Source organism: Salvia hispanica, chromosome 4, assembly GCF_029641045.1.
Source record: "Salvia hispanica isolate PSC_SH4W2 chromosome 4, Shi_PSC_v1, whole genome shotgun sequence".
NCBI classification, from domain to species: domain Eukaryota; kingdom Viridiplantae; phylum Streptophyta; class Magnoliopsida; order Lamiales; family Lamiaceae; genus Salvia; species Salvia hispanica.
In genome coordinates, this window is record NC_142695.1 from 6,631,953 (window position 1) to 6,654,232 (window position 22,280).

The 22,280-nt window shown below is 38.4% G+C and overlaps 5 protein-coding genes across 5 annotated transcripts; 3 read left to right on the top strand and 2 right to left on the bottom strand.

Moving 5' to 3' along the window:
- The first annotated feature begins 639 nt into the window (after nucleotides 1-639).
- On the top strand, nucleotides 640-8,105 carry LOC125193232 (P-loop containing nucleoside triphosphate hydrolases superfamily protein). Its single transcript, XM_048090994.2, has 15 exons — nucleotides 640-912; nucleotides 1,270-1,581; nucleotides 2,256-2,434; nucleotides 2,515-2,709; nucleotides 2,882-3,058; nucleotides 3,562-3,941; nucleotides 4,100-4,280; nucleotides 5,172-5,294; nucleotides 5,380-5,496; nucleotides 5,992-6,096; nucleotides 6,369-6,509; nucleotides 6,645-6,710; nucleotides 7,231-7,389; nucleotides 7,488-7,569; nucleotides 7,670-8,105. Exons 1-15 carry the CDS (start codon nucleotides 729-731, stop codon nucleotides 7,723-7,725), a joined length of 2,457 nt encoding a protein of 818 aa, XP_047946951.1. The 5' UTR covers nucleotides 640-728; the 3' UTR covers nucleotides 7,726-8,105.
- Nucleotides 8,106-8,562: 457 nt separating this feature from the next.
- On the bottom strand, nucleotides 8,563-11,066 carry LOC125193233 (pectinesterase-like). The gene is made up of 2 exons (XM_048090995.2): nucleotides 9,982-11,066; nucleotides 8,563-9,516 (listed from the first exon to the last, which is right to left on the bottom strand). The coding sequence occupies exons 1-2, from the start codon at nucleotides 11,024-11,026 to the stop codon at nucleotides 8,822-8,824; spliced, it is 1,740 nt and encodes a 579-aa protein (XP_047946952.1). The 5' UTR covers nucleotides 11,027-11,066; the 3' UTR covers nucleotides 8,563-8,821.
- A 2,192-nt stretch (nucleotides 11,067-13,258) lies between these two features.
- LOC125194541 (zeatin O-glucosyltransferase-like) lies at nucleotides 13,259-14,107 on the top strand. Its single transcript, XM_089056503.1, has one exon. The coding sequence runs from the start codon at nucleotides 13,259-13,261 to the stop codon at nucleotides 14,105-14,107; it is 849 nt and encodes a 282-aa protein (XP_088912629.1).
- LOC148927151 (zeatin O-xylosyltransferase-like) lies at nucleotides 13,571-14,698 on the top strand. Its single transcript, XM_089057803.1, has one exon. The coding sequence runs from the start codon at nucleotides 14,107-14,109 to the stop codon at nucleotides 14,611-14,613; it is 507 nt and encodes a 168-aa protein (XP_088913929.1). The 5' UTR covers nucleotides 13,571-14,106; the 3' UTR covers nucleotides 14,614-14,698.
- A 5,219-nt stretch (nucleotides 14,699-19,917) lies between these two features.
- Nucleotides 19,918-20,541, bottom strand: LOC125194542 (putative disease resistance protein At1g58390). Its single transcript, XM_048092802.1, has one exon. The coding sequence runs from the start codon at nucleotides 20,539-20,541 to the stop codon at nucleotides 19,918-19,920; it is 624 nt and encodes a 207-aa protein (XP_047948759.1).
- Between the last annotated feature and the right edge of the window lie 1,739 nt (nucleotides 20,542-22,280).

The following is a 22,280-nucleotide window of genomic DNA, read 5'->3' on the forward strand; positions in this document are numbered from 1 at the left end:
AAAAGAATAATTCTTGCATATGAAAGATAGCAAATCCCTTTTTTATATCTAAGGACCTTAGGGTTAATTCGACTCTACAATTCGATTCGGGAAAGAATTAATAAAGTAATTGCGAAAAGTAGCAACGCTCGACACATTGTTTAATAATATTATGCTTTTACATAAGGAAATAAAATACTAAAAAAAACTAAAATAAATACGCAAAAATAAGTTAACTTTACTAACTAACATAGTCACCATAACGGTCCGACGGATGTGCCTATCTCCGAGGTCTCATACTCACACTTGCAGCCTCCGGCTTCAATAACTCCTTGACCCTCATCTCGAAGACAAGCTGCTATTCCTTCATTATTGGAAAATGAAATTTCTATTTGTGAATGCAAAGTATTAAATGAAAGAGAATAAGAGATGAATATTTTAGTGAAAAAGAGAACATTTTAGTGAAAAAATAGAGAATATACCTGGGAGTATATGGGACATACTTAAAAAGAAAATTGAATCAAAACATATTCAAGATTTTCGGCGCGATATTGATTATTTAATGAGTTAGGGTCGGATTCAGTTTAAAAACCTAGTTCGGGTACGGTTCGGGTCGGGTCGTCGGCCCATATATTCTGAAGCAGAAAATCGAACAAAACAACCCTCAAAATTTCTGCCGCAAAAAGGAACCCAATTTCACGAATAGGAAAACGTCTCATTGATTCCATTTCACGTTTCACAGTGCAAAAATGGCGTCGGAGTCTGCCGAGAGGAAGAAAGCTTATCGGAAGTTGAAGAAGCGAGCTCGAAGTGAGATGGACCAGCAGCTCGAACGGCTGGAGTCGCTGCCCTGGAGCTCTTCGCTTCCAGCGAGTAATGGCGACGGCGACGATGACCTCTCCCTCTTCATCGGATCCAACGAACTAGAAGGAGGTAATTTTCTGATTAATTATATTATCTGTGTACAATTAGTTTAGTTCTAAGCCGAAGTAATGTGATTTTTTGAATGCTACAGCTTTCGTTTGCTGGTAGAATTGATAGGTAGATATGAGGTCAAGAGTACTTCTTTTTTTTAATCTTAGGTTAATTTTTTTTGTTATGTAACAGTACTTCAAAAGTTGATGGTTTCACAATCATACAAATTGTGAAATTTCTTCTTGATTTTGTCTTAGGTTAATGTTTGGAGGTGAACACAAGTTTTTGTTTGAGGTTCTTTTAATAATTTTCTTATATAGGAACTTGTAATTGGTGAGTTTTGGCTCGGGGCTAAATTAATGTCCTTGGTTGCAGGATTTCTTACTCTTGAAGAGATTGATGAAGCAGAGTATGGGTTGGAAATTCCCAATGTTAAGGTTGAAACCAAGAGAAAAGATTTAAAAGGAAAAAAAGAATCAAAGAGAAGTAAGCTAAAGGAAGGGGATGCTGATGACAGCTTGGATGCTGATAGTTATGGTGAATGTAGTGATAAGGATGAAGAAAGCAAAGAAGGTGATAAGAAGAAGAAGCAGAAAAAGAAGAAAAAGGAGGGGAAGAAAAAGAAAAAAGATAATCAGAAGAATGACGAGACAGATAAAGCACAGGAAAATGCAGAGACGGCTACTGGTTTGTTTTCACTATGATTGTGCAATGCTTATTGTAGTATTGTAGAGTTGGGGGATTTTTTGGGTCTCATGAAGAAGGATTGGACTAAGCTTTGGGGAATCACATATGCTATATCTTGGTGATACATGAGACTATTCGGATCTACTTTATGAATGTTGTTAAAAATTAAGTAGTTGGTGTTTGACTTTCTGGCGATAAATTTCACTAATTTAAATCCCGATATCCGTATACAAAGTTTCCCTCTACTGAATTTACTACCTCCAATATGGTTCCTTTCAAAGATTTCACTGCGACAACTAACAAGTATAAAGATATTAGGTTCCATGTTGTGAGATGCCCGGCCTTGGTTTTTCGTGCATCACAATTGGTCTTTGTTTCCTAGTTGCTACATTTTGGTTATCATTTTCTGGGTATTGGGTTGAACTCTCTAATCTTTTTTCCATGTATGTGCATGAAACTAATTTCGCTTGATGATATTATTAGCAATTTAATTTCTTTTTAACTTTTATCATGAAAGAGTTGAGGTACTTGTCCAATATCTTGACTAATGAATAATGATTGCCATATTGTTCGGATGGATTTGTCAGAAGGAGTCAGTTTTAGCTGCTAGTATTGTGGGACATGTCATTGTGAGTCTTTAGAATTGCTTCCTCTAAATAAGAAATTGCTTTCAGCTAGTGATGCAAAGGACAATTGCGATGTTGAAGAGGAATTAATTGATGAAGACGAATATTATTCATGGAATGAGTTGAGACTTCATCCCATGATTATGAAATCAATATACAGGCTCAAGTTTAAGGAGCCCACTCCAATACAAAAGGCTTGCATTCCAGCTGCTGCTCATCAAGGGAAGGTTGATTTTTCTAATTAGGTTGGCATTGAATTGGATGATGGCAACTATGCATTGTACTGATGACTTAGTTGTCTTGACAGGATGTAATTGGTGCTGCTGAGACAGGATCGGGTAAAACACTTGCCTTTGGGTTACCCATCTTACAGCGTCTTCTGGAAGAACGAGAAAAGGCTGAGAGGCTCATGGTCGAAAAAGCAGATGGCAGTGATGGGATTGCTCCACAAGGGGTTCTACGTGCTCTCATTGTTACCCCTACGAGGGAGCTTGCACTCCAGGTTCTCAATACTTCTTTGCTTTGATGATTTCTCTATACTCTGCTAAATAGCTACTTGAGTAGCAAGAGGAATATTGTAAAATTCTAACCTCAAGCACTGCTCGTTCAGTCTGTAGCTTATTGAAGGTTACATGGTTATATTTTACAATAATACAATGTGTCCCTTATTGAAGGTGACAGATCATCTCAAGGCAGTTGCGTTAGGCACCAATGTTAAGGTAGTTCCTATTGTTGGTGGCATGTCAACTGAGAAACAGGAAAGACTTCTGAGAGGAAGGCCTGAAATTGTTGTTGGAACACCTGGCAGACTGTGGGAACTTATGTCAGGTGGAGAACTGCACCTTGTGGAGGTAAGACTAAAAATAAGAGGCTGCGGTTGTTATGTAAATTGTTGTATAGGTCTCATTAGAATTTCTTCAATCTCCTATAGCAAAAAAGGCAGAAGCTTATTATTAGTTTGCCTTGTCACTTAGCAGTCCCCAGTTTCTTTTGACAAGTGTATTCATTTTCTCATTTAAGCTGTTTGATGTTTTTATTAACTTGATTGGGTGATAATATATAACAACTAGATATAAAATTGGCGAAGTCCTTGTTTCAATCTTTTCTTATGAAATGAATGTTCTGCTTGCTTTAAAACAATCTGACGCATCTGGTACTTTTTGTGTTATGTCCTTTATATAAAACAACTAAATACTGGTCGTAATAAGGATTTTAATTGATCAACCGTTCGATCTTGATCATTATATCAGAAGGTTGATGCGGTTGTGTATTCAGTTTGGGACTTTTTATGCCTACATTTCCACGATGTTTAGCGCGATGGTTCATAAACGTATACTTTTTTTTATTATTGCAGATGCACTGCTTGTCATTTTTTGTGCTAGATGAGGCCGACCGCATGATTGAAGCTGGTCATTTCCGCGAGTTACAGTCCATCATTGACATGCTTCCAATGGGCAAGGAACCAACAGAGAGCCAGCCCGATAATACACAAAACTGTGTGACTCTTGCAAACCTTCCTAGGAAGAAAAGACAAACCTTTGTGTTTTCTGCAACTCTAGCATTATCAGCTGATTTCCGTAAGAAGTTGAAGCATGGATCTTTGCGTGCAAAAAAAGATGATCTTAGTTCATTTGAGACCCTTTCACAGAGAGCTGGAATGAGACCTAACACTGCTATAGTGGATCTAACTAGCTCTTCAATTTTAGCAAACAAGCTTGTGGAATCAATTATTGAGTACGTTTTTCCGCCATATATCTCTATATAATCAGATCCTTGTGCTAACCATGCTTCGTGTAGTTCCATTAATTGCTGAATTCTAGTCCTCTTTCACATTTCCAAGTTTTAATGGACTAAGTTAATACACTGAGAGTCCCTTGTGTATTGAATTGCAGGTGTCAAGAAGATGAAAAGGATGCCTATTTGTATTATATATTAAGCATTCATGGACAGGGCCGTGCAATTGTCTTTTGCACCTCCATTGCAGCTCTGCGCCGCATTTCTTCCATATTGCGTATCCTCAACTTAGATATCTGGACCCTTCATTCAGAAATGCAGCAGAGGGCACGTCTGAAGGTTTGAATATTCGATCTTGTGCTTTTCTAATTGGTTTCATATCCTATTCCTAGCTGTGCTATCATATTCTTGTAGGGAATATTATGCCATATATTGTTTTTTTTCGTTTCTCTTTCCAAGTCTTTGGTCTATCAAAAAAATTCATGCATATTGCACTTTCAGGGTTTTTTAATTGTAGAAATATAAGTACGGTGTACCAACGAAGGCATATAATTTGTCCTTTTAATTTTTATTGTGGCATATGCTGAGGACTGTCGTTTGGGGTGAGTTCGATAGCTTCAGGTGGATGTAATGTACAATCCGTACACTAAGAAACAAGGAAAGGTCAATGATTGCCGATTTGACGTCCAAATATTGACTTAATATGTTATACCAGTTTGACATCCAAGTTCCTCATGTTTACCCTCAATTTTGGGAATTTAGAACTCAATATTGTGCTATCTTTTATGTTATGTCCATCTCTTTGGGACAAGGTTATGAACAACAGACTTAATTTGGCTAGAGTTTAAATGTAGGGAACAATGTTCTTTGAGTTGATAAAATGTTTTTAAAATATTTGTGAAGTACTGGAAATACGTTCTACTTCATAGTTAAATGATTTAAGCATTATTTTGTTGTGGTTGATCGTGGTATTCAACGGCATAGTGTGATTTGATTGAAGCATTGATAGCGCTTGCACAATAAATTTAAATTAGATAGGGTGTTATTTCTCCCAAGCTTATGGTTAACATTAGTCTCTTTTGGAGAAATAAGACCAAAATTTACCTTTTTATTTCTTGCCAATGCTGATACTTCCATTCTCAACCTGCATATATGGTTATTATCCGAGAATCAACCTATTTTCTTTGACGCCTCACTTTTGTTTGCTTTTTGTGCTTTTGCCCAATGCAGTCGATAGATCGTTTCCGTGCAGATGAACATGGCGTTCTTGTTGCTACAGATGCTGCAGCACGAGGGCTTGACATTCCTGGTGTCCGGACTGTGGTTCATTACCAGCTTCCACTTTCGGCCGAAGTAATTCTTGCCATTATTAAAACTTTTGGTGCTTTCTAATATCTGAGATTTGTAGTTTTTAAGCAGGATAAGTTTACTGCTGTAGGTATACGTCCATAGATGTGGAAGAACAGCTAGAGCCTCTACCGATGGTTGTAGCATTGCTCTAATATCACCGAACGATGCATCAAAATTTGCATCTTTGTGCAGATCCTTTTCAAAGGTAAAACATTGTTAGATTTTGTTGTAGCAGGGACACAAATTGATATTTTTAACCATGTACCACCGGTGTACCAAGTCCTAATGAGGTTTATGTGCATTTTAAGTATGTAAAGTTTCTAGACCTCCTAAAGTTAGTGTAAAGTGTACATTGTTAAATGTTAACATGGTGATGCTCCTTTACTCATGCATGTACACTTACCCTAAGCCTTAAACCCTCTTGATTTGATATTTGATGATGACATTCCTCTTTATCTTTACATATGTTCTTTTTTATGGCTTTGTTATGTAGAATGTATGAGATTGTGAACAGATTCTATTCAAAATTTTAAATAGAATTTTTGTCTGTTTGTACTTAGTCAAGTGAGCCACGACTCTTGGATTTCCATTTACAGTAAACTTTCTAAATTTTATATGTATAGTAATAAAGAAATATATTTACCTATACATATTCATTTAATGGTTGAATAAGTGATGATTTCATTGGCTTGTTATCCAGGAAAGTTTCCAGCGGTTCCCTGTTGAGGTCTCATGCATGCCAGAGATTACAAAGCAATCATCTCTTGCACATCAAATAGACAAGATTGTCAGAAAGGGTTCCCAGGTAATGAGAACTGCATTCTGTTACAATATTTCTTCTGAACTGTCCACTGAAACCTTTTACTTTTCCGACCCCTATAGTCCTGATCATTGAATGTCTCCTGAAATTTCATTTGGATCCCATTCATTGTTTACATATAAAATGTCTTTGAATCGTGTTACTTATTAACCCCTTAGCATAGGTTTTGTCTTCTGCTATGACATAGTCCTGATTTAATTGTTCATATTACGCTGTATGTTGACATTTTTTTATTGTCATGAACTTCAATTCATCAGGAAAAGGCTGAGAGAAGTTGGTTGGAGCGAAATGCTGAATCAGTTGAATTGATTTTGGATGATAATGATAGTGAGGAGGACAGAGTGAAGAAATATCGGCAAAACAAAGCCCAATCAAATAAGTTGAAGCAGTTGCAACAGGTGTGGATTTAGTGAAGAAGTGTTCTCAATTGTTTGATCTACACGCATCTGAACTCTGAGCAAAGCAGATGAAATTCGTATGAATTATACGGAGTATTTGCTTATTAAGACATGTCTTGACCTTTAAAATTGCAGGAGCTCAACACACTACTTTCCAGACCATTACAACCCAGAACATTTTCAAAGCGCTTTGTGACTGGGGTAAGCATATGTCAATTTTAAATTGTTTGATGGGACATTAGTAATTAGTGCATGCACACTCTCACTTCACTCACTTCCTAGAGCATGTTGTAAACGGTTTGTGCGTGTGGAACATATTAAAGAATGTAGTACCTTTTTCCTTTTGTTCTCATTTACCTCTATCCTCGACCGGCTTATGTCAGTAATAGTATAATGTACAGTGAGTTTTCAGATTCAGTATTTAAGTTTCCTGACCTCACTCTGCCAGATATAGGTTGCATGCCTTTGGCGGTTTTTGCAGCCGTGTAAGTATGTAATGACTTCTGTGGAAAAGTCAGCCAAAAGAAAATTAGGATTTCATCTATGCTTGATTAACATTTCAGTGATAAACTTTGTTGTATTAGGACATGCTGCCTGCCTGCCTGCCGTATATCTATAGTATTTCCACTTGTCACGTCTCTCAAGAAATCATCGTTTACGATTATTACCTTATGGTTGAAACCTGCTTCTAATTATCCGAGCTGATTTCAAACCTTTCCAGTCTGGTGTTTCGTCGCTGCTTCAACATCAATTTGAAGAAATTGCAAAGAGAAAACCAGAGGATGCAAATGATTTAGGTCCGAATAAAAGGAGAAGGTTGGTCGTTATAGGCCAAAATTGCGTAGAACCACTTCAGGCATTGCGCAGTGCAAGTAATGAGGTAATGCTAAAAATTTTCCACCTCCATTCCCATCTCGAGCAATAAATCACTACACTTTCTCTTGCTGCACTCATGTTTGTTTCTTACCGTCTTCTCAGCCACACTTGGATCTCAAAGCAATTGCAGAAAAGCAGAGAAATTCAAACGACTTGAGAAGGAAGAGGAAAGAGATGAAAAAACGTATTATCACTCATCCTTTCTTCATTGTTAATATTCAATCTTCGACTTGCATGTTGGTTTCCTTGACTAGAGTCTCTTATGCGTTCTGCTCTGTAACCAGGTTTGCACGAGCAAAGACGAAAGCAACGTAAACAACTTAAGAAAGGACAAGATTAGCTTTACTTAATCAAGGAAAATGCAAGCTAGATGATACCTAACCTACGGGTAAAATTGATGTATCAATTCTAGTTCATTTTTGTTAGATGCAAGGGCTGCTCCTATGGCCAACACTTGCACAAAATCCTCTAGATTCCTTTTCATCTTCATCTTCATCTTCATCTTCATCTTCATCTTCATCTTCATCTTCAACAAACAGAAGTCGTGATTGCAAGGGAAAACACCAAAATAGGATGAATTGTAATCTAGTTCAATACCTATACAGTTCTTGGAACTTTTAATTCGTACTCCATTTAGTTTGGTGTGCTTTTCTTGATTATACTGTACAAGCTTGGTATACCCTTGTTATGTATCTCAGTTTTCTATTTCGGTCTGTTCCATATTATTTGTACTCCATCACTTTATTTTGACCTCTTTTAGTAATAAACTTCACATTCTATTGAATCAATCTTACTCACATTTTATTATAAAATTAAATTTAAAAAGTAGAATTCACATTCCACTAATTTTTTCAATCCACTTTTTATGACAATACGTTTCTTAAAATTTCTATTGTGTTAAAATAGGACACGTATGACGTATTGGAGGACGGAGGGAGCGTATTTTAACCAAAAAAAGAAAAAGAAGAAATGACTTATTTTAGGTGTGATTAAATATTAATCATACCTAAAAATGATTATGGTGAGATATAAGGGTTACTGTATTGTGTAGCTATGGAATAATAAAGCATACGGATGATCAATCGTTAACCTAAAAAAAATATAATACCGCTCTATTAGATTGATGAATTATAAATAATTATAAAAACTAACGGAGATATTTCATCCAAAACAAAAATTTCAATAATAAAAAATGGATATCATATCATTGCAAAATTTTTAAATACATTTGACACCATCATTATCTAATGAGGACCTTCAATAAAAAGATGTCCATAAGATTTTACTACCACTAATTTAATTTTAAACTAACAAAAAAAAAAAAATATAACTGGGGCGGAATATCCATCGCCTCCAACGTATCACTAAACAAAAAACAAAAACAATTTAGTTTATCTCAACATCCAGAAATGAAGAAGACAGACAGCAAGTGCCACTTATTTGGGCGGCAGCATCCCAGGTTCATACGGAACCCCAGTCTTCTTGATCCAATCATCATAAACGAACACCTTCTGAGCCGTGAATCCCGCCGCTATCTCCGCCGTCATCTTCTTAATACCCTTCCACTTCACCCGCTTCGACAGGTCAGCCCCGGGTCCCGTGTTGGCCCACTCCCCGTAGTACAGCGTGTTCAGCGCGAATGTCCCCATCCACGGGGACCAACCCGTGGGCTGGATGCACGCGTCGATGTTGGCCTGCATGATGATCGTCCTCGAGAACTCCTTCCACGGCCGCCCGAGGAAGGCCTCGTGGGGCGGGTTGGCCTCGGTGAAGGCCTTCTCGGGCACGATGGAGCCGCCCTGGATCACGATCACGCCGTCGCCCTTCTTGTCCTTGCGCCCCTGCGCGGTCACCATGCACGCCTGGTTCGGGAGGGGCTTGCGCACTACGATCTCGCAGTTTTGGAGGATGGTCTTGGCGTCGCCGAAGATGAAGTCGATGGTGCCGCTGATGCGGCAGTCGCGGTAGAATTGCTTGTAGCTGTGGGAGTAGAGGGTGTCTTGGAAGCCGTCGAGGTGGACGTTTTGGAACACGCCCATGTCCCCGTTGATTCGCAGTGCCACGGCCTGGCTCTCGGGGGCCGTGTTCTCCACCGCTATGTCCTTCGCCATGAAGCTTTCCCCGGTCACGGCTGCGCGAAAAATGGTTAGATTTTGCATAATAACTAACAATTTTGTTTAAGGGCCAGACATCCTCGTTGGTCACGCGGATTCATTTGTTAGATCGCCATTCTGATTTGCTGAGTTTCTCAATGGAAACACTTATTTATAGACAAAACATAATAACAGTCAATCATGCTCATTTGGCCTATAAATTTCACATTTGTTGCCATACACTGATCAATGTAAGACACTAGAATTTATAACAATTAATTTGTATAGGGCTAACGTCCTCATTGATCAGAACTGATTCATTTGTTAGACTGCCATTCTGATTAGTTGATTCTCTTAATGAAAACACCAATGATATAGATCAAACATAATAATTGCCAATCATGCTTATTTGGCCTATAAATCTCCCATCTATTATATTAAACAATCCATATGAGTCCATAATTCATCATGCATTAATAAGAAGTAGAGAGGATAATACTCACTTAGAGTTGCAGACTGGAAGGTGGGTGTCCCTCCCTTCACACACTTGTCACCGGTGATCCTCGTCTTATCCGGCCCTTCTCCGACGATCGCAACGTTGTTCATGCCCTTCGGCACCACCACATACTCCTTATACAGCCCGGCCTTCACGAAAATCAAAAACGGCTTGGCACTCTTAAGAGGCACCGTTCCCAGCGCCTCGCTAATAGTCTTGAACTGCCCGCTCCCGTCCTGCGCCACCGTCGCATCCGGCTTCAACGCCGCCGGCCCAGCCGACATCAGCCTCCTCGCGTGCATGTCCACGAACTCCGGAATCTCCTCATCACCGCTAAACAGCGCCCTCTTTTCTCCACCACCAGTAAGTCCCTTAATCCCCTCCGCGATCTTTCCGAAATCAATCGACGAAACGAACTTTTGCAATTGAGAAATCATCGCAAGACCGTTACTCAAAAGCTCGCCCGAGGTCTTCAACAGATCCCTCACCTTCGCGCCCGTTTCACCTGTGGTGTTGTCGAACGCGTCGATGCAGGTCTCCTTGTGCGCAATGGTGGCGCTGAGCCAGTTCCTGAGGTCGGCGATGTTGTTTTTGAGCTTCCCGGAGTCGAGCTGATCGACCTTCTCGAACGATCTCCTGAGATCGTCGACGGCGATGTTGAGCACTTCCTCGCACACGGCTAGAGCCTTCCCGGTCATGGGGTCGGACTGGACGGTCTTGTAGGCTTCGGAGTTCTTGATGGAGCCCTCGAGCTCGGTTATGGCGGCGTCGAAGGCAGCCTTGATGTAGTCCTTAGGCTGAGTGCCGTTGGCCTTCTCGAGACTCTTGTGGCACGTCTCCTTGTAGTCGGTGCTCGCGCAGAATTTGGACGCCGTTCCTGACTCGTCTCCGCCCTCTTTTTTCTCGCCCTCCTTTTTGTCTTCTTTGGGGGCCTCCTTTTTTTCTTCCTTTGGGGGGTCCTCGGCGGCGTTGGCAGCGGAGATCATGAACGCCGCGAGGAGGAGGAAGGCGAGGGCGGCCGCGGCCGTGAACTTATTCCTTGTGTCAGCCATCTATTATTGTTTTATTTACCAGAGCTCAATGTTTGTTTGGCTCTGAGCGCTTATTGATTTTGGGAAGGCGAGAGGGGGTTATATATAGTTTTGGAGATGTTGGTGTGGTTGTTTTTGCTTCTAAATTTAGGAGCTCATGGGAAGGAGGAACGGTTGGAATTGTGTGATAAAGAGTGATGCATGCAAATTCAAGGGCTTCAAAAGTTTTCACCACGTAGGATATAGTCATTTATTTTTGCATGGTAGAGATAAGTTCATCTGGTTAAAAAGGAATGAACAATCAACTAGGCCTGAATTAGATTAATTGTTTTTTATATACACAATTTATTAATTCTATATTGAAAGGTAATTTCGTTTGTAATTTTGCATTCACTGTTAAATTGGTGTATATGAATTTTTGGACAGTCCAATTCGGTTCGGAATCAATTTTGTAAAAATTCAGATTTTCGGATCGGCTTGAAGCGTAATCCAAATGTTTACCCCTACACTAGCTTTGCCGGTGGTGAATAATGTTTTTAATTAATTTTATACTTCCTCTGTCCACCATTTAAAGAGCTATTTTGACTCAGCACGGATTTCAAGAAATTACTACCTCCGTCCTTCAAATATTAACACACTTTGACCCAACACGAGTTTTAAGAAATATAATGAAAAGTGAGTTGAAAAAGTTGGTGGGATGTGAGTCCTACTTTTAAAGTATTTGTTTTATAATAAAATGTGAGTAAGAATAAGTTAGTGGAATATGAGGTCTACTACCAAAAATGATAAAAAAGTGAAGTGTGTCAAACTTTTAGGGACGGACCGAAATGGTAAACCGTGTCAAACTTTCAGGGACGGAGGTAGTATTTGACTTTGTAAAAAAAGTAAAAGGAGAAAGTGAGTGGAATGTGAGACCCATTTAAAGCATTAGTTTTATATTGGATTGTGGGTAAGAAGTTGGAGGGATGTGGGGTCCGCATATTAAAAATTGAATAAAATAAATGGTTCTGTAAATCGTGGACCAACTAAAATGTTCATTAGGTCCTCGTACAATTTTTTCGTTTTAGTAGGTCCTTATACTTTGATTATAACTTTTATTAGGTCCTTATATAATTTTTTATTTTAAGATATTCTTTTACTTTTATCTTAGATAATAATTTATATTTAATTAAATTTAATGAACCTTTTAATTTTATTATTTAACTTATCTTATGATTATAAATATTCAGGGAAACGTATTTTTCAATATAAATCTAAATAATCAATTGAAAATTCGGATAGTTATTCTAAAAAAAAGCTTCGATTTTAATTTTCAATCATCACGATTAATCTTTTTATTATTATCTACAACTCATTGAGATTATTGGATAACAAGATGATATTATCTTTATAGATTATGCTAAGTTAAATAATGGAATATTAAAAAGTTCATTAAGTTTAATTAAATTTAGATTATTATCCAAAATAAATGTAAAAAATCTCTAAAATAAAAGATTGTACAGAGACCTAATGAAAGTTATGACAAAAGTATAAGGACCTACTAAAACGAAAAATTGTATGAGAACCTGATAAAAATATTGTGAAAAGTATATGGACATTAAAATGAAAAAATTGTACAAGGACCAAATGAACATTTTGACTAAAGTATAAGGACCTAAGAATGTATTTTGCCTTCTTTAAATTGCGGACAGAGGAAGAGGAAGTACATATGTATTGGATTGACTACACATATGTATTGGATTGAATATGTCATTAATTTATGGTTTATCCGTCTCTTTACAAAATTTGAATATGAAATTGCGAGATTAAAAAAATTATCCCTCGTCTTATCTAAACTAAATTTGTTTTATTTTGAGCTTAAAATATACTACTCCTACTTAGTGCACACCGTCACATTAATACACGTCGCTCCACCATTCATTTACTCCACATCACAAAACCCTCCCCGTTCCCACGAAAAATGGCCTAATTTCTTAAACCCCTAGTTTTGTTCAAATCCGTTGTGCTCCCCAGCTTTCTGATATATCCGTTTGACTAAATCATCAACGCCACCAAAAAAATACACCTCTCTACTTATGGAGCAAGATAGAATTACACCTCTCTCTCTCAACTTATGCAGCAAGAAAAAAAATACTACTGCCAACTTACGGAGCAAGAAATAATATTTCTCTATAAATAAGGGGTAATGTTATCGCCACTCATCACATAAGCAACAACAAACAAAAAAAAAAACACACACAAAACAATCCTTCAATGAGTGATGAGAAACAATCTCCGGTGGCGGTGGTGGCCGTGCCACATCTATCCCAAAGCCACCTAAACCAAATGCTGCAGCTGGCATGCCTCATCTCCTCCGCCGGCCTCCCCGTCTACTACGTCTCCACCGCCCTCCACAACCGCCAAGTCAAATCCCGCAGCGCCACCTTCCTAACCCCTCACGACATGGCCAGCATCCACTTCCACGACATCCCCACTCCCCCCATCCCCTCCCTCCCTCCCGACCCCAACTCCCGCTACCCCTCCCACCTCAAGCCCGTCGCCGAGGCCGCCCTCTCCCTCCGCGCCCCCTTCGCCTCCTTCCTCCGCCAAACCGCCCCCAAATTCACCCGCCTCGTCGTCGTCCACGACCCTTGGATGTCGCACGTGGTCCAGGACATCGCTCACATCCACAACGCCGAATCCTACCAATTCGTCTGCATCTCCGCCTTCTCCTCCATCGCCTACCAATGCGAGATGCTAGGGCTGCCCTTCCCTCTCCCGCATCCTACACCGTTGCCTGCTTTCAATATGAGCGACGGAGCGAAGAAATTCGCTGCTCTGCAAGCGGAGTCGTATGAGCTCAGGTCCGGGACGATCCTCAACACATCGAAATCGATCGAAGCTGCTTACATCGAGGTTATAGAAAAATCTGAGATTAGTAAAAACAAGCTCGCCTGGACAATTTGCCCTAATTCCACATCACAATCAAGCTCGCACGACGAATTCCGCCATGAATGCCTGCAGTGGCTGGATAAGCAGAAACCGAGATCCGTGATCTTCGTCTCTTTTGGAATACGGTTACTTTATCCGACGAGGAGACAATTGAGCTTGCTCAGGGGCTAATGCAGAGCGGGGTGAAGTTCCTGTTGGTGCTGAGAGATGCGGATAAATGCGACGTGTTCGATGGCGACGTGAGGAGGGCGGAGCTGCCGGAGGGGTTTGGGGAGAGAGATGATCAGGGATTTGTGGTGAGGGAGTGGGCCCCGCAGCCGCAGATCCTGGCGCATCCGGCGATCGGGGGGTTTATGAGCCACTGCGGGTGGAATTCGTGCGTGGAGAGCATCACGGCGGGGGTGGCGATCGCGGCGTGGCCGATGCACTCCGATCAGCCCACAAACGCGGCGCTGGTTGCGGATATTTTGAAGACGGGGATTGTGGTGATGGAGTGGAAGGACAGAGAGGAAGTGGTGAGAGCGGGGAAGATTGAGAGTGTGGTGAGGAGATTGATGGCGTCGGAGGAAGGGGAGCGGATCAGGAAGAAGGCGGAGGAGCTCGGGGCCGCCGTGAGGGAGGCGGCCGGGGAATTACGGGTTCAGCTGGATTCCTTCGTTGCTCATATCACCAGATAGAATGTTATTTTTCCAGTACCTATTTAATTTTATTATTATTCCTCTATTAATATTTCAATAAACAGTTTAGTTGATTAAGAATTTATTCGAAATGGTTGATTGTCCCGTAGTCCAGTTCTAGATTAAAATCCGTGTCATTTACAATATGTTCTATTTTTCAAACAGTGAGGGAGTATGTTTTTAAAATCCATCTATAAAAATATAATAATAATAGTCACAAAAGATTAATTAGTACTCCGTATTTGTAATAGATTTCTGAGCCTATATATAAAGTTGAAGAAAAGACTCGGCCTAAATACTTTTAGTTAAGAAATTAAATCTATATTGTTTCTAATTGTATAAATTATCCTAATGGATTTGCTTGTTGCAATCTGTCAGAGATTGTGTTGTTGGGAGAAGATATCAGGAGAATAGGGAGAATCCCATATCGGGTTTGCATTTGTTATTATATAAATCAGAAAAAAGGAAACATTTGGGATAAAATTAGAACATGTCAAAAAACAAAGGCTAAGAAAAAAGGAATTGTTAATAAGAGAAAAAAAATAGAAAAATTTAAAGTTTATATGTTTAAATTGAAAAGTAGAAGTTCAAGAGAAAATAACAAAATATTGAAACACCTTCTGACAAGGGAAAGTGTTTTTTACTAAAAAAAGAAATTCTAGTACTATGAAACGCCTAGAGTGAAAAGATGACGACGGAGTACGTACCAACCTGCAAAACTAAATTCTTGTGTATCGCACGAATATTACACTAGTTACACTCTAAAATACCATTTTTTTTTAATAAAGCAGGTTGGTACGTACTAGGATTCTAGGACAAAATTAATGCTAATTTATCCAAAAATATTTTATTAATCAGTTGCAGCCATTTTCTTAGGATATCAATTATTATTAATACGAGAGTACATAAGCAAAATCAAGAAAGTTTTATCATCAATTGAGCTAATAAATGCAAATAAGCAAGTGTTGGGAGCCTTCACTAGGAATCAAAGTTTGGTTGGACCATAAAGTTATCATCTGAAAAAGAAATAGCACAAGGTTAAGATCGTATATGGAATAGCATTTAGTTATATATGATGTAGAATGTATGCTCACAAATTGATTATCTTTGCTTCGACCACTTATGGTTTGTAGACATAATCCATATTAATGTCCTTCTTGACAAATGACCCATAATCTTCTTCATTTACTCTCTCCATGAATTCTCTTGGCATCTTGGTTATTCTCATCGATCGAAGAGTGGAGAAGAATCTCAAACCATATGGAACCTTCTCCAAATTGAGGCACTCGCGGATAACCAACTTAGTAAGTTTTGGCATTGCTCTTTCTTCAATCTCCCATATCTTTAAATTGTGCAACTCGTCTAAGTTTAGCTCCTTGAGTTGTGGGAATGAATTTGAAGGGAAAATTAATGTTTCTGACACCTCCATTCTGCTGAGATGTTGCAACATGGGATACTTGCCAAATTCTAGCACGTCTACCTTAACCTCGCATTCTATAAGCACCAACTCTACTAAATTTTGACACATCCTTTGTTTGTAGGATGGGAAACTGCCACTCATATTGCATCCCGTCATGCAAAAATCAATCAACGAAGGAGACATCAACCCATCATTTAAAAACTTCATATCTTCCTCTGAAGTTAGATCACACGAATCAGCACAAATACGAGTTTCACGTAATTGGCTATTTTTGTTTCCCGATATAATTGACATGCTATCCCCATCGAAAACTCTAACACGTAATATCCGCAATGAGAACGGTCTTACTTGTGGTCTCATCTAATGTCTCCAGCTCCTGTAGCCCATCTAATCTTAGTTTCTCCCCCCAATCACTTCTATGTCTTGATATGGGAGAAACAAATGCTCTAGTCTTTTCATCTTCCAAATTACATTTGACAATCTAATATAAATCCAACATGATACTCGCAAATCTAAGGTCTGCAAATATGGCATGCTGAATACAGACTTTGGTAGCTCTCCCACATTAGACAACTTCATACTCAAATATCTTAAATGAATTAGTCCACCCACCATGCTTGGTAATTTTTCCCCTTCAAACATACAACCTTCTACCACACATATCCTCAAATATTGCGACATCTTAAAGTCAATTGTACTCTCTTTGAAGTCAATCATACCATAAGACTTTTGGAGAAGCATAAAAGATCTCATCCCTTTAACTTCCTCTAGCCCATCTATACTTGACACGGTACCCCCGAAGTCACAACTGATGGCTAATCTGGATACGGAACCGCCAATGGAGGGAGGTATTACTAACCTTCTTTGAGTTGGTGAAAGAATGTCGGTCAAATATTTAGAAGCATCAATTCACTTTAAAAACTTTTCTTTTTCAGCTTCCGCTTTAGAAGAGCATAAATCATGCATTAAATCATGAAGCCTACACCAATCAAACTTGTCAAGTGGAGAGTAGATCTCAGGTCCATGGAGTTGAACCATACACCTCATACCAAGCTCAGTTAAATATCTTTGGGCCACATCTCTTAGAGACTTGTTAGGCCCTTTATCTTGGTAAGAAATGAATCCTTCTGCCATCCACAATAGATACAATCTGTCCGTCTCAATCTTTTCATCCTCAGGGAAACATGCTAAATAGAGAAAACATGGTTTCAAGTAATAAGGTAAGGCATCATAACTCAACTCAAGCACTTGTTTTACACTTGTGTATTCTTCAACACCTTCTCCATGCGTCAAATATGATTCCATATTCTCCTTTACCTTTAACCATTTTGGTAAATTGTGTTCTTTTTGGTGCAAAATCCCTCCAATAACACAAATTGATAGCGGTAACCCTTCACATTTCGATACAATTACTCTTCCAATATCTTCAAATGATAAAAACTCCGGATGTACTGCCACAATATACAGAATAATACCCCCTCCGTCCACAAAAATTCGTCCCGGTTTGACCGGGCACCGGTTTTAAGAAATGTAATAGAAAGTGAGTTGAAAAAGTTAGTGGATTGTGGGTCCTACTTTTAAAGTATTAGTTTTATAATAAAATGTGAGTAGGAATGAGTTAGTGGAATATGAGGTCCACTACCAAAAATGGTAAAAGTGAAATAAGACAAATTTTGGGGGACGGACGGAAATGGAAAACTGTGACAAATTTTCGTGGACGGAGGGAGTATTAGGCATATATTTAGCTTATTCTTAGAAGAAACAAAATAACAATAAAACGTAAAAGTTAATAGTGGGAAAGAAATTGGGACTCGAGAAGAATGACAAGATACGTGTGTTGCATACTGTCGAGGTGTGTTAGAAGTAAGAAGAATAGGTTAGGATGTTCTTGAATGGTGACTCTAGCTTATAGGGGTGTTGGCAGATTTCACGTCTCTAGGATGCACACAAGTGTGGAGGTGCCTCGTAAAACCATGAATGTGCTAATGCCAAGTACTTGAGTCGACAATACAAGGAAGATATGAGGCTCTGCCCTGGATGACAGTTGGTCAGTTCATCGAGAAGGTGCAATGTGAAATGGAGATAACAATTTCTTCGAGAAAGGCGAAGCGTGCTATGGCACATGCACGGAAACTGATTACAAGGCTGAGATTCTAAGGGCTACGACAAATTCAAGACTATCAACATTGTCTATGAACTATGAGGCATGCAAGACTTCATTCAAATGCAATTGCAGGCGCATCATAGGTTTGGATGGGTGCCACCTTAAGCCACCTTAAGGGACAAGCGAAGGACATATTGCTCACTGCCTTTGGATTTGGATTAGACCCGAAAGATTAGATTTTTCCGTTCGCTTTTGCTGTTGTAGGGATCGAGAACACTGACACGTGGAGCTGGTTTAAAGGTTGTTGGTACTGACGTGGAAATCATGAATTCGAGCATGTGGACCTTCATCTCGTATAGACAGAACGTAAGAAAATATCATAACTACTATTTCATTCATTTGGCATTTGTAAATGTAGTTGTGCAATGAATACTCATTTATATTGTTGGCAGGCCTTACTAATACTCGTTTATACTCTCACAAAGTAATTAAAGCTTCCCCCTTGTCAGTTTGCCTTGGCTGGTGACAATACGAAGTGACACAATCTTCTTGCAATTGAAAAAAACATAACTAAATCGGGGGTCATGGTTGTCGCGGTCGTCGCTGGAGTCCCTGCTGCACTTCGATCGCTCCATATCCGACGGGATTTTGATTTTTGCGAAGAAGAGAAATTACGGTTCTTGGTTTTTGCAGAAAGAGATGGAGAAAGGAGAAATAAATATGAAGAGAAGACAATCGCGTTTTTATTGTAGCAATAATTTCATTTTTAATTTACATTATCTTCTATTTGAGAATTTAAAAAGATAATTGTAAAAATTAGCTATACTAGTTAAAATCTCCTTATCTAGTAAAAAAATCGCTAATCGGCCGTTGATCGTCAGTTTTTGACAGAACCGTAAAAAAGGACCACTACGATTTCGTTTGTTTGAGAGTCAATTTCAAAAAAATGAATATTTTGGACCAACTTCATATTTAGGTCATATGTTAAAGACCAAAGAGGGATTTAGTCTAGTACTTCATTCGTCCCACTTAAGATGACACACTTTCCTTTTTAGTTTGTTCCAAATAAGATGAGACATTTCTATTTTTAGAAACTTTCTCTCTTCAATTAATTCACCGAGCCATTTTTTTTCTCCTCAATTAAATAATCAACACTCTTTCTCTCTCCATTTAATACCTACCCACATTTCTCTCTCTATTTAATACTACTTACTTTTTCTCTATCCAATTAAACACAATAACTAATAACTTCTAAAATTTCGTACCGATTAAAGAAATGTGTCAGCTCAGAAGGAACGCAGAGAATAAAAAATATAGTTAACTATACACCCTTAAGTTCATAATTTATCTGACCTAAGTTTTAAATTCCTAGGAAAAGCTACTTTTAACTAAAGACTCTATTTCTAACCGAATAATACAAAGAAAACATCCACTAGCCAAACATATTCTGAAAATGCTATATATTTAGATAGAAAAGCTCTAAATATGCAGCAAAATTACACGACGAAAACATGGACAAAGAAGAGAGTTAAATTTCTGACCTGGAGATAAATTAGCTTTCTTTTGAAGTAAAGTCCAACCTTCATCTTCTGTTAGAAATTCCAGCTTGTGAGGTTCAGGATGTTGACAAGCAATGCTCTCGGAACGAGTGGTGAGAATCACATTACATTTCACCGAAAAAGCTTTTTTTATGATCAACCAATCATCATTATTCCAAATATCATCAATCACCACCAAACATTTCCTTTCCTTGGAAAAACTTTGAATTCTTGTCACCAACTCAGCGATCTTCCAAGCCTTCAATCTCATTTTGTTTGACACTACTATCAAGTTGTTTCAAAATATTGACGAAAACGGCCTTAGGTTGAAACTGTTGGGTGATGCAAACCCATGCCCGAGCATAAGATTGGAGGTCTGTGTGGTTATAAACCTTTCTGGTGAGAGTAGTTTTTCCGAGACCACCCATCCCATATATCTTCACTACTCTCCTTGTGGAATCATCCTTTACCTTTGACACCAAAATCTCGATGTCTTTCTCCATCCCCACAAAATCATGCTCATCCTCATCAGCATACTCCTGTCTCAACTGATGCTGCCGCTCATCTTCCTTCTGGGAAAGAGATGAGCTTCCTTGTCCCAACTCGGACTCTAACTTGTTAGTGAGGTCGGCCAGGGTAGATAATATGTTGCGAGCCTCGTTTCCAACTTCGTGGATACTGCAACACTCACCAATTATGCAAATGTATCTTTGAAATTTTTCCTTGAGGCTCTTCTGCCCCCTTTTGGATTGAACCTCGACGTCGTACGTCTCAAGCAGATTCTCAGCTTTGAAAGCCAAATCTTGGAGTTGAGATATGTAAAGCTTTAGAGTTGGAGAATCACGTCTCTCTCTATCTGCTTTCATCAACAACGCGTGGATATGCTTCTCAGATTGCCTTTTACTTTCTCAACATCAGCGCCCACACTAAGCAAAAACTTAGTCTCTCAAACCAGCAAATCACGAAGTGTTTCAAGAAACACATTTGCAAGAGATTCTGCCATTCTACTATTTTCTTTTTCTTTTTTTTAATCTTCTTTTGAGTAAATTAGATCAGTTTACGTTTTGTGTTATCTATACAAGTGCAATATAAAGAACCACACACATTCACAATGTGACAGCTGGCCATGATTATCCTTATGTGATTCAAAACAGCAAGTCCCTTTCTCAATTACTCCCTCCGTCCCATTAAATATGCAACATTTGTTTTTCGGCATGAGATTTTATATAATATTGTTTTGTGAGTTAATGAAGAGAGAGTAAAGTAAGAGAGAAAAAAAAGCAGAGAAAGTATTGTTTCCATTTTTAGAAACGTTTCATTTTTAACGAGACAGATCAAAAAGAAAAACGTTTCATTTCTCATTGGACAGAGGGAGTATTAAAGTGAAACGTTGGAATGCTATTTTCGTTGTCGATCTTTTCTTTTCAGTTATCTTTGAAAAACTCCAATAATAGTGCTTTCTCAATGGAATCCAATGTAGTCGAACCCAATACACACACGGGGTGCACTATGGTAGGCTAATATTGAATCTGCTTTTAAATCTAAGGAGTTCATTGGGTAGGTTGTCGTTTTAATTTGAATTATCATTTTAGTATAAACACGTGTGTATAAAGAAATGTTATGCTATAACTTTACGTGCAATATAGCCACGCTAGAGTTATTTCATTTGTTTTATACATATTTTTTGTTTTAATACCTCAAACATTACTATTAATGATGTTAATTTTACAGATCGCATAAAGTTATCAATTTTTTCCCATAACTTCGAATAAATGAGTAAAATAATGAATTGAGCTTTGATTTTAAGATAATTTATAAAATTAACGATATAAACAAAATATTTAAGGTATTCCTAATACATAATTTATTTTTTGAAACTAATATTACCTCTGTTTCTTCATAGTTGAGTCATTTTTCCATTTTGAAAAGTTTCTTCATAGTTGAGTCATTTCTATATATGATAACTTTTTCTCTTTCCTACTTTACTCTCTCTTACTTTATTCTCGCTACTTTATTCACTTTATACTTTATTCTCTCTACCTTTTCCTCTCTCTTACTTTTTTATCTATTTATTTAACACACCCAACATTCATTTCTAGAGTGAACTACATAAATGGTACCTGACCTTTCACTTTCGCACATAAATGGTACCTGATATTTATTTTATATCGTTTTTGGTACCTATAAATCACATTTTTGGTACCTGATGCAATTTTCTTCCCAAAATGCCCTTTAAACAAATACTCCCTCCGTCTCGCTTAAAATGACACATTTTCCTTTTTAATTTGTCCCAACTTAGATGACACATTTCCTTTTTTGGTAACTTTCTCTCTCCAATTAATACACTCAACCAAGTTTTCTCACTCCTATTAAAATATCCATCTTCCTTTATCTCTCTACTTTAATAATTACACCCACATTCTCTCTCTCTCTCTCCAATTAAACACTTTAACCAATAACTCCTAAAATCTCGTGTCGGCTAAGCAATGTGTCATCTTAGCCGGGACGGAGGGAGTATATTTTTCCATTTATGTTATAGAGGGAATTTTGGGCATACATAAAATTAGTACCAAAAGTGATATTATAATATCTTCTCCTCACTCTT